We start from the raw sequence: 20556 nt of genomic DNA, 5'->3' as shown, positions 1-20556 counted from the left end.
GCAGAGAGACCTTTGGGTCTCCTTAGGCCCCAGGTGCAACTGCTACCTCTGGTTCTTTTATAGCTTCCCCACTGTGAACATTTTATGTTTCATTAATATGGAAAGAGGGTTGTCCATATTGAATATTTTGTGGCCAATCTTCTATTGTTTTACCTCAATGAGTCGTGCTGGAACTGTGAACGACTCCCTCCATACAGATGTGTGCTTCCTTACCTTTTCTCTTATCTTAACATGTTCTGAGATGTGTGGTACAACATGACCAGCTTTGAAAAAAAAAAATCATGATTTTGTGATAATCTGTCACGAGATATTTCTCTATCGGTGGCCACCCAGTGGTTATGGTGTGAATTGCAGAATTGCTAGCATGTCTTGGTATTGGTCTGGCTTCATGAGAAATTGGATTCCTTGACCAAATTCAAGCAAACGTAAGGGTGGACACAACTGTATATGTCCCATGAATATTTTGCCAATCCAAACGTGCATGTTACTGAAATAAAAATGGGGGTTACCACTGCCGGCTTAAAAAAAAATGTTCAGCAAATATCTTATGTCTATGGCCAACTTTAGAGTGAAGTAGAAAGAATAGAGCTTTCAACCAACTTACCCTGAAAGTTCAATCTCAACCATAAGTTATTGAAAGACCCCTAGCCATGGAGAGCATGACAAGACATCTAATGAAAAATGTAGCAGCAAACTTGATGACGTCATCAGAAAGATTATATGAATAAGACCCACACAGGTGTTTTTTTTTTCAATAGATCTTTTATAAAACATACAATAAACCATTTTTAAGACCACAGCTGTAGACTTCTAAGCCAGAGGATGTCTGTTCAAAGAATATAGAAGAGTTCTGTACAGCTTATTACCCGGAGGTACTTGGTGCAGCCGTGGTGGAGTTATTGGTTGCTGCTATATGGCTACTGGAGGTGGTAAAAAATAAAGGACTGAGAAGTTCTACCTACTGTATTATTAATTGAACATGATATATGGATTCAGCAGAAAACTTCTTGTCTAATAAACTCAATTCGAACGCCACTGATACATGTCACATGAGTTCCCGCCATCACTTGAATGTTAAAGAGGATCTCCAACTGAACGTACTTTTACAAAGATCTGATTAATATGGCACTAAGAAATAGAGAAAAGTGAGGTTTGAGTACTGCCAGGACTACGTGCCATTCTTTGCACTCCTGGCAGTGCCAATTTGGCCTCAAAGGGGTTGTCTCACCACAACGATCAGCTGATCTCAAGACAGCTGATGTAATATTAGATGACAGTCATTCAGATGAATGCCTGCCCATGTAACACATGGGCAGCTTGAGTCTGTCAGAGCGTGAGCTGCTGCTTCTAAGCCGCCCTCCAGTCTTGCTAATAGAATTTGGTCCTGTGCAAAGGACCCCCTATATGATGCCCTTTAGGCTGCTTTGAGACAGGCATAATATGGGTGTATTTTTTTTCCCGCCTGTATTATGGATGAAAAAACTTGGACCTCCCGCGGATCATCAGAATCGGAGTTAGAGCACTATACACTTCTATTGCGCTCTAATTCTGTATCTGATGAATCACGGAAGGTCTGGATGTTGCGTCCGTAAACTCATGTGCAAAAATGCACTGTAATATGCTCATCTGAAAGCCTGATAAAACAGACAGACTGGATGCTAGAGACACACAGCCTGACACCCTCATTTAAGGTTGTAATTTGTAGGCAGTGTGTCCATCGTACCCAGATCTTGTGGCCCAGATGTACGGGTCAAATCTGGATTGTCACTGTGCCGACCACAGAAAAAGGAAAAGCAACGTGGCAGCAGAAATTGGTAACTTGGTAATGCCAATCTTTATCTCACCCTGCGTTATTAATCAGATTTTATTAAAGATATATTTAAATGGAGGATCTCTATTCTTCATATATAATGTGTTATTAAGATTTCTATATTTTGGAAACCTGCAAAAATATAAAAAAAAAATTATGCCCCAGAGATGACAAAACTTGATCGGGAGTCTCCTTGAGTAATTCACTGTAGCTCAACTAAGTATCTGTGAAATACATCCTACCACAATATCAAGATTTTACTTCGTGCTCCCACTCCCTCTCTTGGTGTAGGATTGAATGGTTTTTTGGAAGTGCTTTGTTGTATTAAATTGAGGCTTCCAGAATATAACATAGCATTTTGGAAAGAAATAACCTCCTGTAATACCCATAAGACTGGCTAAAGCTAGGCCTGCGTTGATTAGGATGGCATACTCCCCCACATCAATGAGTAGAGAAGTAAACAAGGAGATGCAGACCACAAAATAAATCAACATGGCAAAAGCAATACATTTGGCTTCACTGTAGTTTTTGGGCAATTCTTTGCCCATGTAAGAAAATGTAAAACATAGAAGACTGAGAAGAGCATTATAACTGTACTGTAGGATATTGTAGACTGTTTTAAAGTTGCTGCAGTCCAAGAGAACTTCATCTGAGCTCAATGCCTTTGTAGTTGCATTAGGAGGGTTGGTGAAAACCCACAGACCTGAGATAAAGATCTGAACACCTGAAAGAAAGGCCAAACAGATGTACTGCCCGTTCTGTTTTACCCAGTAGTCATAGGTGGCTGGCAACTTTGAAGCCATCTTAAATGTACAGACTATCTGAAAGGACCGTATGGAAATATAGGAGAAGCAGATGGTGAGGGCAATGTTGTAGATAGGATATCTCAGTGTGCATTTAATTACATCAGGCTTTCCAAGATAGGCCAAGATGCTAAGATAGGCCACCATCATTGATGTTAGCATCAGGAAGCACATCCTACCACCTGCAGCCTTCACCACTGGACTAGATAAGTGGACAATGAAGGTCACAAAGACAATGACTGTAAGCAATATCCCTAAGAGAGTTGTCACAAATAACGCTATGGTCATCACTTCACTCCACATCAAAAATCGGCTGGTTTTATTATAGCAGAAGGTACTTCTCTCAGTGGACCACTGATCTTCACTGCAGTTCACACAGGTACCTAAAAGAAAATAAACAGATATGACAACCTTTCCTGGCTCAAATATTATGCAGGTATGACACCAGCCCACACATGCTTTGGGACACATATGATTATTCAAGGTGATCTCCGCTTTGGACAATCCTTTTTTTGTTAGAAGGATTCCTACTAAATAAAATGATCACAGCTGTAAACTCAACAACAAGTGTTCAATTTTCCTGCAACGCCACCACAGTGGAAATTAAGAATTACACAGTTTATGTAATGAATGGACATGTTGGGTCCTCCAGAGAGAGAGAGAGAGAGAGAGTCACTCTTTGTAGCCACTCTTTGTTCAAGCTAATTGATGAAGGTCCTAAATGAGATAATCTTTTTATTTTCTCAAAATGCTCCAATAGGGTACTGGACAATGAGGTTTCTAAACCAGACAAATCTCTATGTGCTCAATAACTAACAAATAGGAAAAATTTATATCTCCCAGTCTGACTGTTAAAAACTGTTGAAATGCTTTGGACATTGCATATATAACTTGTTATGTGGATATACAGAGCAGGTTTATTTTTGGGGACCTAAGGTGAATTATAGGGCAACTAAACTTTTTCACAAATTAAAGGGAATGTATTTAATTTTAGATTCATTAATTGGATGTGAGTACAAAGACAATAAATAAGGTGTTTGTTCTTTTTTATGTTATTTTTTAATTCTTCCTGGAGACCATATTGGAGACACACACTTCCTTCCTGTCTTGCCATTTTAGACCATGCAGCAGGGTGTATGTGCTTTATGCAGCTGCAATGACAACCCCCCCCCCCCCAAAGAACAGAGAGTGATAGGTGAACCGCATACAGAGCCTTATATGTGTGTATAGTGTATCTAGGTGTCAAGCAATACAATAGAGCTGTCATTAAACCCCACACCCTCTGCTGACCCTGACCCGGCCAGTGTGAAAACTGGAATATTTGTGGATAGTCACATAAAAATGAAAACACCACTTGAAATAAAAAAAACTATTTTTTTCTAAATATATGTCTATGTTTAGAATAGAAACCTGATGAAAATAATATGTTGTTTTCTAATGATACATTCCCTTTAAAATTGTCAGAATACATAAGATTTACAAACCATTCATATGTAGGTAGGTTCCGGCAGCACAGCTGACACATATAAAACAGCATTTGTATAGTCCTTTTTGCTGTTTTTCCTGCCCTGGTAAGCAGTCAGAAGAACACACAGATGAAGGCGTCTATTTAAAGAGAGAGAGTGATATAATTTAATGTAGTTTGTAATAATTATCAGATTTTGGCAGAATTCTAGTACAAATAGAAAAACTGTGATCAAAAATATTGGTACCCCCGCAGTTTTTAGTAACTCACATAGACATATATATTCCAAAGTCCCCAATGGTAGCCCATTTTATATACTACTTGATCACCAGAGAGTGGATATTGTATACACTTGGGATCACAATAACTGTCCATAGTATCCTAAGTACACCATGAACTGGACACTTTTTACAACACCGAATCACCAGGGACTGTGCACTCTATACCACATTGGGTCACCAATGGACTGTTTACATTTCAGTAACATCAGTGCCAACTACTATCAACCCTCAAAGTATTAGGATTCAGTTGTGGTTTAGAGTGTGGCCATTATAAGACAAATACGATCATACGAACTAACCACATTGTTTCCTGTTTGCCAATTAATCTCGTCCGACTTGATATTGAGGTTTCCTAGCGGAGTATAAGTCCCAACAGTCTGAAACGGGGCTCCTCCCAACCAGTTCCAGAAGACAATGTCATATCCGGTAGGAGAATCGCCATATTTGTCGAAACTTATTTCATTGTTCAGCAATGAAAAGTTCACTTGTCCCAGAGCTTCAGTGATCTAAAATGAGCAAAATGCTACAATTATTACTGCAAAAATGCCAGCAAAGAATTTAAGGGAGTCAAGACAGTCCTGCCCATAGCATCATGTGCTGTCCATGTCATCTTGGAACCATGACAGCCAATCGCTTCAACCCGCAGGGTTGTTTTGACTCTAGTGATGTTACGGAGAAGCCCATTGTTATTATGGATATCAAGCCGTCATGTGAATTTTATAAGAAAGTGGACCAGGGACCAGCGGAGAGTGGCGGCTATAGAACAGAATTGGTAAGGTGAGTTTATTACTTTTACATTTACAGCCTGTAGAACCCCATTCTGAAAGGGGTTGTCCCATAATTATATTTCTCCGGTGCATCACATAAAAAAAATTTCCCCAAGGGATTAATTTTTAATAAATGCTCCCGTGTATGGATATTGTTGCAACATACTCACCCCCTAATGTTCTTTTGATTTCCTGTCAGAACGTCCACCTAATGTGTCCAGTGCCACTGGTCACACATGCTCAGTCGCTAAGTCCCAACACCCAGGTACTTTTGTACACAGGCGGCAAAGTGATTCTAGCCATTGTGTAGGCCAGCCAATAAGAATCGGAGCCTTAGAATCGGCTTTTTCTCACTGGCACTGGATACATTAGGTGGACATTCTGAGAGAGAAATAAAAAAATAACAGGGGGGCGCCATAACAAGCATGTAATAGCAACATCTAGGCGTGTGAGCATTTTTTAAAAATAATTCCAATTGAGAAAATGTAATATGTACTCGTGGGAACAACGACTTCAAAACCCGGGATCCTCTTTAAAAGTTACAGGATACTGAAAAAGGCACATGGCTGTGATACCACATTGTGTCTTCCAATGGTCACAGAATTTGTGATCTGTCTATAAAAATTGGACATATTGTAAGAAAAGTTGGAATGTAAGGTTATATATGGAAGTATTATGGCTTCAGTGTACCGTTGTATGCCTCCAATTTCATATGGAGGTTCCTTCTATTGTCATACAAATCCATCATAACATCACTGCATGCTCCATCTTTTTGGTGTTCTTTTTCCCTCGGTTTTGTTGAATTTTGCTGAAATTTTCAAAAAATTGCAGCAAAAAAACACACCAAAACAGAATGCGAGAAAACAGTCAAAAGTGAAAAAAATAACAACCAGCAACAAGATGGTTGGAAAGAATTACAGAAATAATGAACATGAATCCTAAAGAGCCAAAGAGAAGACAAAACATTTCGGTGTCAGATGACAAAATCAAGTTGACAGCATATAATAATAATAATAGAAATGGTAATAATAAAATGGCATATGTGGTTTTATATTGATATAACATTGGCTAATAGCTGTACCCAACGTTATATTGATATAACATTGGCAAATAGCTGTACCCAACATAACTCTTGAAACTTTGGGTTTTATAGCCAAAAAAAAGATGTCTGGAGAAAGACTTCCACATAGATGGTCAAGTGCCTGAGGTGCCACCTACCTGCCATGGGTAGACCTCTTTTTTCTTGCAGACCGTTTCATTACAACCAAGCACTTTATGTAGGGCATGTGCCACCGCATACACAGCCGTGTAGATACTGAAGCTGACTTTTTTATCTGAGGCACCCAAAAAGTTACTCAGAGATGTATTGAGGCATTTATCACAGTTCTGGTTGCAGCTTTCGTCTTCTCTTGACTTTCCCAAACTGCTCCTGTTTTGATAGTATACATTCATAAGATATTCATCGAAGCCTGGGATATTCACATATTTTAGAGCAATGCCAAGAACCACCCCTAAGTTCTTCATATTGGGTAAATCATAAATGTCCTTAGACAATGACCAAGTCTCTGTGGCCAGCCAGATCTTTGATGAAACATTCAGTTCCACCAACTCTCTGAAAAACTCCAGAACGACAATGTCTATGGAGAACACTAAGACGACATTGACATTAGTAAGGGTGATATTGGAGACAATGTTATGTATGTCATTTTCCCACTCTACCTCTTTGCCCAGTACTTTAATGGGTATAAAGCCTTTATATGCGATGCAAATATTTGTATCCTCTGTAAATTCTAGAAACTGCTGCACTCCTTCAAATCCATATAAGTCCAAGCTTCCCAGCACAGCAATCCAAGTCCAATTGAAATAGTTGAGGATATCTCTGATGGCTTGCTGCTGCACCCTGCTGCTAGGAATGGTCTGGAAGCAGGACGGCAGGCTCAGTTCACTCATCTTCTTGCTGGTGGCAAAAATATTGATCTATAAATGTACAAACAAAATTATTTTTTGAGTATCTTTCCCCACTTTGCCCATTTTATGAAGCCATGTCCTTTCGACAAAAGTGGTGACGAGGGTGGCGTAAAAAGGCAAAAAATTTGGGGTCTTTTACGACTTTTCTGCGTAGAAAGGTTAATAAATTCCCCTCTACGGTATGTCTGGAGATCTGTATCAGAAAACACAGCTCGGGGGGCGCATGCGCGCAGCTGAACATGGTGGACGCGTTCTAACCAGGCTCCGCACCTCGTGAAGGCATTTCAGCATATATATCGCTAACAGCAGACATCGAGACCCATAAAAGAAAGGAGAGGTACCTTAGAGGTTCGGGCATCCACCTATGGCCAGAGGGAGTGGAAGAAGGGGTAAGCAAACCCAGGCTCAGAGGTCCGTGGCAGATATGCTGATGGCGGCGCCGAACATGGCGGAGCAAGGCCTGCTGCAGCAGCAGCAGGGGACACAGATAGAATCCAGTTCGGCGGTGTTATCACAGGATTATCCTGTGCTCCTGCGGGAAAATAGCAGCACATCACTATTGCAGGCACAGGAGGATTTACAAGAAGAGGGCCCGATCCCAGACCTGGGACTGCCGCAATTAGCGCCCGTTCACGTCTCACAGCACTCGCCCATGCAGTCGGCCATTACTTCCGGGTTGACAGAGGACGCCATCTTTTCCTGCATATCAAGAGCCATGCAAGCTCAGATGGGGGAAATAAGCTCCAAGATAGCCGCGGTACATCAAGATTTACACAAAGTGGGGGCGCATATGCAGGCTATTGAGACCAAAATGACCTCAGTCACTGCAAGAGTTAACCAGAATACTAGATTTATGGAGGATCTGCAGGAGCAATTGGAGGAAGCGAACACCAGAATTGAGGACCTGGAAAATCGTTCTCGACGCTATAACTTCAGGATCAGAGGGGTCCCGGAATCTCAGACGGAGGTACCGGGGGTGGTTCGCCTGCTACTCACTACCTTGATACCTGATATATCGGAACCACATATGGAAATTGACCGGGCCCATAGAGCTTTGACGGCCATGAGGAGGGATGGACTTCCCAGAGATATTATAGTGAAACTCCACTATTATTCGATTAAGGAGAAGGTGATGGAAAGAGCTAGGAAGCTTCCGGTGATCACCATTTATAATACAGCGGTTCAGATATATGCTGATTTGGCTCCCCAAACCATTCAAAAAAGGCGGATGCTTCGCCCTATTTTGCAGACCCTCAAACACCATGCGATTCCATACCGGTGGGCATTCCCATTTCGTCTCCTCTTCATGCGCAATAATAGGCAATATGGCTTCTCTACGCTACAGGAGGGAGAGGACCTGCTGAGGGACTTACATATTCTACCACCACAGGATAAAGCCAGTTCCTCCCGACTCCCCATACGGGATCCCCCGTTGTCACCAATATGGCGTACCCAAGGAGGCCGTCCAGAGTTTCCTCGGGAACAGAGGGTGGAATCTCGTCGGCAACAATTGAATCCGACATGACGGAAAGGAGGTCGATTATAGAAGCAGATTGTTTCTTTTTCTTTCTCTTTCTTTATTCTTCATATCGGCCGGAGATGTCTTCAAGCAGCACGGATGCTGAATTTCAGCCGGATACCACCATTTGCAGTTCTCAGCGGACTGGGAGCTGGGGATCCATACGTTGGGGGGGATGTGGGGATTTCTTTTGCTTCTCTGGACTCCCACTTATAGTAATGGAAATTTGTTTATAAGCTGACCCGAAAAAGGCGAGGAAGGGTCTGGATGGGTCAAGTTCGCAGTGAGTTGGTACTCTGGCTATAGATATGTTTGTTTTGTTTTTGTTTTTTTTAAAAAAAAAAAAAATATGAAAGTTTGCTTTACCTTATATTTAACATGTGAATGCCTATTATGCTCAGGGTTGATATAGGTTAAGGGGTTGAATGTCTGGATATATATTTTCGGAAATGCTGTGCCTTCACGACGGTCTGCTGTCCCCCTGTTAGCAGTCTTTTCTTGACTGCCTAGTCGGTAGACTATGTTCGGTACTATTGTTACCTTGTGTATGTCTTATTTTTGTTCTGTCTTTTACCCCCTTCCCTTTCCTTTCTTTCCTATCTCTGACCTTTGTCTCTATGGCGGGATCCTAATACGCACATGGTTCTACCTCCTGCTCTATGATGGCGGCCATGGAATCTGCTAAAACCTTTAGCTTACTCACACATAATGTGCAGGGCCTTAATTCCCCGATCAAGCGTCGAAAAGCTTTCTTGTATTATAAATCCTCTCATGTGGATATACTATTTTTACAGGAAACGCATTTTTCTACCTCCTCTGCTCCATCGTACTTTCATAAACACTACTCACAAAAATTTTTGGCTAGTGCCTCTACTAAGCACAGGGGAGTGGGCATATGGTTGTCTCGGTCGGTCCCGTTTACACCTCACAACACGATCTCTGACCCGGATGGCAGGTACATCCTGGTCTCGGGTCTGTTACATGAATCTCCAATAACCTTTATTAACTACTATGCCCCGAACTCCAATCAACCGGCGTTCTTCCAGGGTATGTGGCGCAAGATCCATTCATCGATAGAGGGCCCGATAATCATGGGTGGGGATTCTAATATCGCCTTGGACGCGTCCATGGATAAATCCCACGCATTCAGGGTGCGACTTATACCTCCTACGTCAACCAGCATACAAGTAGCACGTTTCTTCCATTCGGTGGACGTCATAGATGTCTGGCGGGATTTTAACCCCACAGCAAGGGATTATACTTATTTCTCCTCAGCCCATAATATCCACACCCGTATTGATCATGTTATGATGTCAACTAACTTACTCCCTAAGGTCACGGATGCTAGGATTTTGGCTACACCCTGGTCTGATCATGACCCGATTGTGGTTCGGTTGTCAGATTTATGTGGGAGACCGCCTATCTCCTCTTGGAGATTGAATGAGTCATTACTATCGGATCAGGAGATAGTTAAAGAAATCCAAAGGGAATTGGACACATATTTTCTACTTAATAAGGCACCAGACACCTCAATTATGTCCAATTGGGCGGCTCACAAAGCAGTGATTAGGGGGAAATTCATTCAGATAGCCTCGCGTAATAAGAAACGGTTGAAGGAGGTTCTGGCGTTAAAGGAGAGGAACTTTGCGGACCTGTCTAAGAAATTTAAAACAGACCCCTCAGCAGTTATTAAAGCAAAATTAGCAGAAGCTAGAACAGAATTAAATTTATGTCTGACAAGTTGGGCGGAAAAAAGTCTGCGTTGGTCACAACATAAGTTTTTTACACAAGGGGATAAACCGGGAACATTACTCTCTAGACGCCTCACGCCCCGATTTAACACCTCAACACCACCGAAATTGCGATTGGCGGATGGATCTTTATCACAGAATCCCACAAAAGTTGTAAAGGCCTTTCAGGATTTTTATTCAGCCTTGTACTCAGCTCCACCTCAGTTTGATAAAAATAAGGCTAGGGTCTTGTTGGAAAAAACATTCCCTACTAAACTTTCCCAAGGGGATAGAGAAACACTGGATGCTGAATTTAGATTGGAGGAGGTATTGGATGTTATTAAAAATCTGAAGGCTCACAAAGCCCCGGGGCCAGATGGGTTTTCCTCAGGTTATTACAAACACTTTAGGGAGGTCCTAGCCCCGCACATGGTTGAATTGTTCAATGCTTATCGGGAGGGTAACAATTTGCCCCCTTTTTCGAATCTAGCCTATATACATCTTATCCCCAAGCCTCATAAGGATCATACAGAGCAGGCTAACTATCGCCCGATATCCCTTCTTGATGTGGATCTTAAGATTATGACAAAAATTCTGGCGGTTAGATTGAATTCATTCCTAGCCACATATATACATAAGGATCAGGCGGGATTTATACCCCTCCGCCAGGCGGAAGACCAGACGAGACGGGCTGTGGACATTATCTCAGCTGTTCGCTCGGGGTGGGATGGCACTTCCGGACGTCAAAGTATGTTATTAAGCCTTGACCTCCAGAAAGCCTTTGACTCGCTATCCTGGGACTATTTGTTTTATGTCCTGGAGAGAATGGGCTTCGGTACGGGATTTTTGTCTATTCTTAAGATCTTATATTGTCTTCCTACAGCAAAAATAAATTCTAGGGGATTTATGTCGGGAGCTTTTCCAATATGCAGAGGAACGCGACAGGGGTGCCCGCTATCGCCTTCCCTGTTTGCGCTGGCTATTGAGCCATTGGCCAACCTCATACGAGATTCTCCCGACATTAGGGGGGTGAAGGTGGGAGGAGTAGAACACAAATGTGCCTTGTTTGCGGATGACATACTGCTTTTCATATCGACACCTCTCACATCCTTGCCGAATCTCTTTCATATTCTTGATCAGTTTGGCAAGCTGTCTGGGCTTAAGGTCAATCACTCCAAGTCGGTGGCAATGAATCTTACATTGCCAATAGGGGTAGTGAAGCTCCTAAAAATTAACTTTGATTTTCATTGGGATGCACGTAGATTGACGTATTTGGGTATTAAATTGACACCTACCATAGAGTCCCTTTACGAGGACAATTTCCCTCCACTTTTTCAACAAATAGCTACGGATCTCACTAGATGGTCCCCTCTTAATCTTTCATGGTTTGGCCGCATTGCCTCCATCAAAATGACGATATTGCCCAGATTGCTATATTATTTTCGCACGCTCCCTATTGTGGTCCCTCAGAAGGCGCTTAGACAAATCCAAGGGCTCATCATGGGGTTTATTTGGGGTTCTAAAAGACCGAGAATACAGAGACAAACTTTATTCACCCCTAAAACGGCGGGGGGTCTGGGGGTTCCCAATATCCAACAATACTATCACGCAGCACGTCTGGCGCAATTTACAGATATGTATGCGAGACCATACTGTCCCCAGTGGACGCAAATTGAGACGGCCGCATGTACCAGTTTCCCGCTGGAAACGCTACTGTGGATGGAGTCCTCGGACAGGCCTCCGGTTCTCTCCCCTGTGCTTTCTCAGATGTTACAGCTGTGGGACTCGCTTAGAAAGAGATTCCATATTAAATCACTCCATAATCCGCTCATGACCATCACGGGTAATTCTGCCTTTCCTCCGGGTCTGCGTAGAATGGAATTCCGGTGGTGGCTCAATAAGGGGTTTTACAGGATTAAGGACTTTTTTGTAGGGGGGGACATCAGAACTCTGGATTACTTTAAGGACTCACACTCGATGCCCCCATCGGAGCATTTTAGATATATCCAGATACACCACTTCTTGTTGAACTGGAAATCCAGGAGGGGGGACATCAGCACATTGACCACTTTTGAACGGCTGTGTTGGCTTTCTGGCCTACGACATAAAATCTCCACGATATATTCCGATCTGGTTACTCCGGAAGGTAAACTCCCTTACATGACACGATGGGAACATGATCTAGGTACGGGAGTGGAATTGGAGCAGTGGCGGGAGATGGCATGTACGACCTCAAAACTATCTATCAATACATCCTTGGTGGAAGCGGGTTATAAAGTATTAATGAGATGGTATATGGTCCCTACTCGTATAGCTCGCTTTAACCCATTGGTGGATAAGCACTGCTTTAGACAATGTGGTGCGGAGGGTACACTAATGCATATTCTATGGGAGTGTCCAGTGGTTGCCACATTTTGGAACCAGGTATACCAGCTTATTAACACAGTGATCCAAGCCAAACCCCCCAGAGATGTGATTACGGCTCTGCTATGTGGTTCTATTCCCGAGGTTCGGGCCCCCGCATGTAAATTTCTCCGATATGTGTTTCTGGCAGCTAAAATAACTATTGCTAGGGCCTGGCGAACACCCACGTTGTCTATGGATATGTTGATCGCTAAGATCTCATGGATAATGGTTAATGACCGCCTAACACATCAGCTGGCGGGTACATTAGACAAATTTGATGCCATTTGGGACCCATGGAGGAACCACACATTTTCGTGAATACATAGAGATGGTTAGGAGACCCTTCTACCCTACACCTTTCCTTCCCCCCCTCCTTATCCTTCTTTTGTTTATTGTGTGTGTTTTTGTTTTTCTCTCTTATATTTTTTCCTTAGAGGCCATGTTAAGGTACTCTATAAAGCAATGTGATGTCAAGATTGGTTACCTATGTTAGTAATGAAGGCATTTATATACTATATATTGGGCAGAAGTGTTGACATCATGAATGATATATAATGTGAGATTTATTGGAGACCATGTTGGTCTAATACTTTGTTTAATTGTATTATTGATATGCAAAAGTTGAGACTCTGCGAGTCTGTGTTATTATTATATTACAAAAAACTGTTTAATAAAAAACTATTGAAAACACAGAAAACACAGCTCGGATCCTAAAAAAGTTCTAATAAGAAATCAATCAGCACAAAATATTTGACCTACAAACAACATGAGGATAAAATGTGGGGATTCATTTTTGTTAAAAAAATAAATAATTACATACTGATTTGTTAAAATACCAATGTTCCTTTAAGAGTGCGTCGGTATGGAATTTCAAATCCTCTAGTGTTGCCTTACAAATCCATTAGGAGACTACAAGTTGCTTATTATGGCAGTCGGTATCTGTCAATATACCCTAAACTACAGGCTGTTGGATTGCAAGTCAATCAAGTGAAATTGAAAAGGCCCTGAAGTCCAGAATGTGGATTATGAGAATGTTCAGACTGTTAAAGGCAATGTTTCCAATAGTGGCAATATATTTGGGAATTTTTATTATTGCAGTTTTCTAATATATTCCAGCTGGCTCATAAAAAAAAAAAAAAAAAAAACTGCTGTAGATTTATATCCTTAATTTATGAAACCAAACATTTCTCTATAATTTTTTTTAAAAATGTCCTTATAATCTTTTTTCAAAAATGTCTTTAGAATTTTTTTTCTACCAGCCAGCAGAGGGCGCTATTTTACTAATAGACATGGAATAAAGTCGGGGGTGTCTCAATGCTTTCTACATAAATAAATTGCAACAGTGACATCTGTAGGATAAAAGATGGTACGTCACATTTGTGACCAATTACTTACTTGTGGGAGAAGCAGTAGATTAAAAAGGTCGGCAGTGGTCTCAGCAGCATCACTTGTATCTGGACCAATCACAGAGATCACATTGGGGATGTATTGTGTAAAACTATTTGCAGGGTCGATGATGTAGTCCCGTGACATGAAATTCAGAGCTGGCTGGATGTTGTTATACACATAACAAGCGTCAAATATATTATATCCCAAATTTATGTTTGGTAGAAGATTGCTACTGTTGTTAATCTCCTCCAGTGCAAATCTCATTACTTGAAAGTATCGATATCCAGCAAAATTTACTTTTAAACTATACAAAGAAAGAAATATTTTTTAGCAGTAAATCATAGAACAAAAAAATCTATATACTGTATATATATAGGAAAATACTTATATACCATACTTATGTTATACTAATCCCAAGTTACAGCCTGCATTATACTCCAGAGCTGCATCCACAATTCTGCAGGTTCCCAATGGAAACAAACAACAAGCTTGTCATCAGACATGCCGCTTACTGCTTAGCTAAGCTCTAATAATGCAGGGAGCAGAAATTTTTTTCCATACTAAAATTACTGTATGGTGCCTGGTTTGAAGATTAGACTTCGCTGAATGCAAACACCAAAGCAATCTCTGTGCAAACACTAAACCAGAAAGGAATACTGGGAGATTTCAGTTCTGAAAATTGCAGAATTGTGAATGCAGCTCTGGTGCAGACATCAAACCAGAAAGGAATACTGGGAGATTTCAGCTCTGAATATTGCAGAATTGTGAATGCAGCTCTGGACTATAATACAGGCTGTACTCAGGATCAGTACAACATAAGAAATTAAACGTATTTGAAAAGTTAGTAAATGTATATTCATTCTATAGGTAAACTGTATAATGAGGTATAAAAGGTGGACATTATGACCTTGTCTTAGTTTAAGGAAAACAAGCAAGTGGAATTCAATCCAGGTTCAAACAATGGACAATCTAGCTCAACTTTATAAGTGCGAAAGAAGAAAAGTAGGAGCAATACAATTCTAAACTGGGTCACCTTTGTCAGGTATGGATGTAGTTAAAGGCTTTTCCCCATCAGAGACATTTATGACATATCCATAGTAAATGTCATAAATGTCAGATAGATGCGGGTCCCACCTCTGGGACCCGCACCTATCTCTAGAACGGGGCCTCTTAATCCCGTTTTACTGCTCTGTGTTGTGGCAGAACTGTGTGATTTCCGATCATGAATTACGGAAACAGAGTAGCTCACTGAGCTACGCTGGTTCCGTAACTACCATTCAGTTCTATTCTCCGCAATTCAGTTCTCCGTAATTCATGGTCGGAAACCACACACTTCAGCCACAACACAGAGCAGTAGAACGGGGTTTAGGCGGCCCGTTCTGGAGATAGGTGCGGGTCCCAGAGGTGGGACCCGCATCTATCTAACATTTATGACATATCCTGTGGATATGTCATAAATGTCTCTGATGGGAAAACCCCTTTAAGGAGCAAGTGTGAGATCACATTGGGGGTGTGTTAATGCATTCAATTTTAATATAGTAACCAAACAATGCTACAACTTTACACAAATTTTCCTAAGTTTAGAGGATTTGCCATAGCTATACATACTCTTACCATACTCAATGATTCGCTCTGATGATGTTCATGAAATAATGAACCGCATCTCCAATAGCTAAATTTAATGTAAATAATGAAACTTAACATCGGTCAGCATACAGTATTATTCGGAGGTGGTAAGGAATTTTAACATCCTGAACATGAAAACCAATTATAAGATTATATCAGGCAAATGTAATATCAATTGTAATGTAATGTAATCACTTAAAGGCTGCATTCACCAATTTGTTTTTAGAATTTTATCTAAAAAATTAGGTCTACATCTCCTATAGAGATGTATTTGTCTCCATGGTAACAGACTACAAACAAACCTTATGTAGTCTGATCCTGCATTCATATTCCCTTCCATTTGTCCTCTATTTCCATATTTCATACATGCGGAAGGTAATGTAATTTTTGTCTGTAGCCATGGAGAGAAATAGCTCTACATAATATCTAAAGTATTTATCTATAAGATCTTAAATAAAAAAGTAGGTCTAAAGCTCCTACAGAGACCTATGTGTCTCCATAGTAACAGACTACAAACAAACCATATGTAGTCTTATCCTGCAGTTATACTCCCTTCTATCTGTCCTCTACTTTTTGATATCATACATGTGGAAGGTAAGCAAGAAGAAGAGGACAGATGGAAAAAATATATAACTGCAGGATTAGACTACATAGAGTTTGATTGTAGTCTGTAGCCATGGAGAGACATAGGTCTCCGTAGGAGCTGTAGACACAAAACGGTAGGAGAGTTTTTATCAAGACTATTTGCAAAGCTATTTGTTAGGCCGCATTCACACGAGCGTGTGCATTTTGCGCGCGCAAAAAAACGCTGCATTTTGCGCGCCCAAAAGGTCCATAAAAGCTCCGTGTGTCAGCAGCATACGATGCGTGATTTTCGTGCAGCCGCTATCATTATGACACTCTGTTTGTATGCTTGTAAACAGAAAAGCACGTGGTGCTTTTCTGTTTTCATTCATAGTTTTGACTACTGTAGCGCGCATCACGCGCGGCACACGGAAGAGCGTCCGTGTGCCGTGCGCGGTTTTCACCCACCCATTGACTTCAATGGGTGCGTTATGCGCGAAAAACGGGCAAATATAGGACATGTCGTGAGTTTTACGCAGCGGACACACGCTGCGTGAAAATCACTGACAGTCTGAACGGCCCCATTGACTAACATAGGTCCATGCGCCGCGCGTGAAAATCGTTGCACGGACGTATTATATGTTCGTCTGAATAAGCCCTTATTTTGAATGCATTGGAGCAATTACAAAACAATGAAACATTGGTCTCTCAGGGACCAGACAACTTGCATGATGACAAAAGCAGATAACAAGTTCAGCATCACCATTTACAGTAAATACCTCTACTGAGAACTGGATAATCTTACCTGGAGCAGCTCTCTACAACAGGTATATAGTCAGTGCTCCTGTCTGTCCCAGAGGCGTGAAGACTGAAGAGTCCTCCTAGTGTATAATCTCCCTTAGAGACAAACTCAGACACAATGTTGTCATCTTCACAGCTGGACATAACATGGGTGATAGTCAGGATTAGTCCGAGAGCAATGATATTGACTGCCATCCTTATAGGGTCCAATCTTCAGCCTGCATTATCTGTGTTACCCCTTCTTCTAGGATGTCGATATATCTATATATGTATCCTGCTCATTTACATCCACAATTGTTTAACACATGTAAATGTAAACCTGGGCAGACGATTGACCTGTAAAGTTCCTTTATTTATGAAAAGCATAATTTGCATAAAGCTGAGGAAAGCAAACCTTAAGGCCTTGTTACGCTGGCCGATTTTGGCTGGTGCAGCGATACAGCTCGTTGATCGGCGCTCGTTTGCTCCTGTCACAAGGAGCTATGTATGGGGGCGATCGCTCGTCACTCCGATCGCTCGTCCCCATACATTATTATTATGTCGGCAGCACGTCTCAGGGAGATGTTCTGCCGACAACGATAATATTTAAATTTTTTAAAACGATGCAATTAGCAGATGAACGAGCGTTTGCCCAATAATTGCCCAGTGTAAAACCCCCTTTACTGTACCTTAAAGAGGCTCTGTCACCACATTATAAGTGCCCTATCTCCTATATAAGGAGATGGGCGCTGTAATGTAGGTGACAGCAATGCTTTTTATTTAAAAAAAACTATCTATTTTCACAACGTTAGGAGCGATTTTGGTTTATGCTAATGACTTTCTTAATGCCCAAGTGGGCGTATTTTTACTTTCGACTAAGTGGGCGTTGTACAGAGGAGTGCATGACGCTGACCAATCGGCATCATGCACTCCTCTCCATTCATTTACACTGCACTAGCGATATAGTTATATCACTATGTGCAGCCTCATACACAAGCCCTAACATTACTAGTGTCCTGATAATGAATACACATGACCATCCAGCCTGGACGTCATGTGTACTCACAATCCTGACACTTCTGACTCTTTTGTGAGATTCCGGCAAGTGAAACCAAATCTCGTTTAGCTCCGTGATCTCGCGAGATTTCGTATCCGTTGCTGGAATCTCACAAAAAAGAGTCAGAAGTGTCAGGATTCTGAGTACACATGACGTCCAGGCTGGATGGTCATGTGTATTCATTATCAGGACACTGTAGTAATGTTATATCTAAAGCTAATTTCAGAATAATGCAGGTCTCCTGTTACCAGAGAGCGGTGCATTGTGGGAGATCAGCCGACAGTTTTACAGAGCTGAACTGTTAGGTCACATGTCTGATGTGGATAAGAGTTGACTGTTGCCAAAGGCAACCAGCAGAATTTTAACAATCAGCTGGGGATATGAATAGAGAAAATAACTTGAAATATCTGGTTGTACTACAAATTTGCAGTTAAAAGGAAAGATCAGAAAAGTCATTAAAAGGATTTTCCACTTTTCACAATTTTCTTTTGTTAGATGGGTCCCCGATGATAAAATGATCATAGTGCTGGGACCCAGGGATCAGCTTCTCTTTACAACGCCCAGTTGGTAAAAAGGTAAAAAACGTCCAGTTGTCTATTAAGAAACTAATTAGCATAAATCTAAGATTGCTCATAACTTGTTCAAAAATGATAGTTTTTCAAAATAAAAACCACTGCTGTTATCTACATTACAGCGCCGATCAGATTATGTAGGAGATAGGGCATTTATAATCTGGTGACAGAGCCTCTTTAAGAAAACCCATTTTCATATACCCTATTAGGGAAATCTGAGTTAATAAATGGGGTCCCCCATTCGGCACCTTCATCAATTATCCAGAATAGATAGACGTGGCACATCAGTGTGCTACATTAAAAGCCCATTGATATCAATGAACTACAACAGAGAAAAAAGATAGACACGGCGCCACATGGTGCAAATTAACCTGATATACAGGGAAAAAAACAAGATAAACACGATTGGTGCTCACCTTGTGAGTGTGAAATACTGGCAGGTATAACACTTGAGGTGAAGGTGCACTACGGCACAAAAAGCTGCTGCCTAGGTCCGGTACGCAACAACCAGGGGATGCTGCCGGTAGATAGTTGATTGAAAAAAGGGGGGAAAAAAGGACCACAGTGGCGCTGCTGTTAATATTAATAGAAATGAACAGTGTTCATGGTTTAATGAGTAAAAGGATGCAAGAAACAAGCTACGCGTTTCAAAGCCTATCCAATGGAAATTTATGGCATGGGGCCCGGTTATAGGTTTTGCTTCAGAGTCACGAAGCTTCAAGGCAAACCTCAAAATACAAAAGAGAATCAACCAGAAAAATCCCAAGGAGGGACTCCCAAGCGTTGGCAGAGTTGCCAGTGCCCACATACTCATTTTGTTGTTGGCAGATCCCGCCGAATGCATCAGGAATTGTAGATAAACTCTGCTATACATGAGCAGCTTTACTCTCGGCATCAGCGTAGTGTGAGGTGGAGGTGGCTAGAACCGGTGGAGATGTAGCAGATAACAGTCTCATAATATGTTTGTTCGAGATAAGGAATAATTCCCTTTACTTTCCGACAATACTTATTGTGTTATTTGTAAAAACAGAAATTCACTTGAATGTTAGGGACACTGTAAATAAGTACATGACGTGAATACAAGCTGAGCCTGTTTACCAACCACACACTAGTCCAGACCGTCCCTCTACCATCAGATATACTGGTCACAATATAAACAGTCCTTTGGGTCATCGGGCGTACAGCAACTAAATCAAATCAGAATAAAGCTCTGCTCACATCTCATTTCAGCCTGATGTCGGAGGTATTAGTTGGGAGTATTCCCCATCGTCTACCTCTGACAGAAGGCTCTGACGTATATCTAACACTGGCACACGTTGCCCATAGGCTCCCATGTATAAAAAATTTATGCCATGCAGTATAAGCTTTTTTTGCAAGAAGCCCCTCTAATAGCAAAACACAATAGACACATACCTTATGATGCATACCAGTCCTGCGGAAACCCAAAAAAACTATTTTTGGCTTCTGTCAGGGAATAGGGCCCTATGGATATGCTCGGAGAAAGTGCTATATGTTAAACGCATGCTGTGACGGAAGTCTTAACAGTGGCATCTGTCTCCATAGAGTTAGAGTTTAATGGAATCCGTTAAACGTATACGTCATGAACTCTTATTACCCTGTTCATGACGTATATATATTAAACGGGAAGCATTGTAGTATTTGATGACAGATGCCACTATTAGGCATCCGTTTAATGCATACATCGCACATAGACTATAATGATATCCGTTTAACATATACGTCATGAAAGGCTATTACAAAATGCCCATAACGTATACGGTAAATGTATACTTGTGACACATGATATACAGTGGCATAC

The 20556-nt window shown here is 41.4% G+C and overlaps 2 protein-coding genes across 2 annotated transcripts in view; one reads left to right on the top strand and one right to left on the bottom strand.

The window, feature by feature from the left end:
* The window catches only part of MIB2 (MIB E3 ubiquitin protein ligase 2), a 111570-nt gene that overhangs the window by 7432 nt on the left and 83582 nt on the right, over positions 1 to 20556 (top strand). The window lies entirely within an intron of this gene.
* On the bottom strand, positions 790 to 14402 carry LOC142662569 (taste receptor type 1 member 2-like). The gene is made up of 5 exons (XM_075840782.1): positions 14145 to 14402; positions 6345 to 7103; positions 4659 to 4865; positions 4098 to 4218; positions 790 to 2996 (listed from the first exon to the last, which is right to left on the bottom strand). Exons 1-5 carry the CDS (start codon positions 14400 to 14402, stop codon positions 2068 to 2070), a joined length of 2274 nt encoding a protein of 757 aa, XP_075696897.1. The 3' UTR covers positions 790 to 2067.

This window comes from Rhinoderma darwinii, chromosome 10 (genome assembly GCF_050947455.1).
Source record: "Rhinoderma darwinii isolate aRhiDar2 chromosome 10, aRhiDar2.hap1, whole genome shotgun sequence".
NCBI classification, from domain to species: domain Eukaryota; kingdom Metazoa; phylum Chordata; class Amphibia; order Anura; family Rhinodermatidae; genus Rhinoderma; species Rhinoderma darwinii.
The sequence above is the reverse complement of the archived record's forward strand: the minus strand, read 5'-3'. Positions and strand labels throughout refer to the sequence as shown.

Excerpts from the sequence above, each read along its gene's own strand:
- LOC142662569 (XM_075840782.1), bottom strand. The coding sequence starts at position 14,402 with ATGAGATTTGCACTGGAGGAGATTAACAACAGTAGCAATCTTCTACCA. Across the intron at positions 4,866-6,344 it reads AAGAGGTCTACCCATGGCAG|ATCACTGAAGCTCTGGGACA; the intron begins GTAGGTGGCACC and ends TGCTCATTTTAG. Across the intron at positions 4,219-4,658 it reads GGCAAACAGGAAACAATGTG|ACGCCTTCATCTGTGTGTTC; the intron begins GTTAGTTCGTAT and ends CTCTTTAAATAG.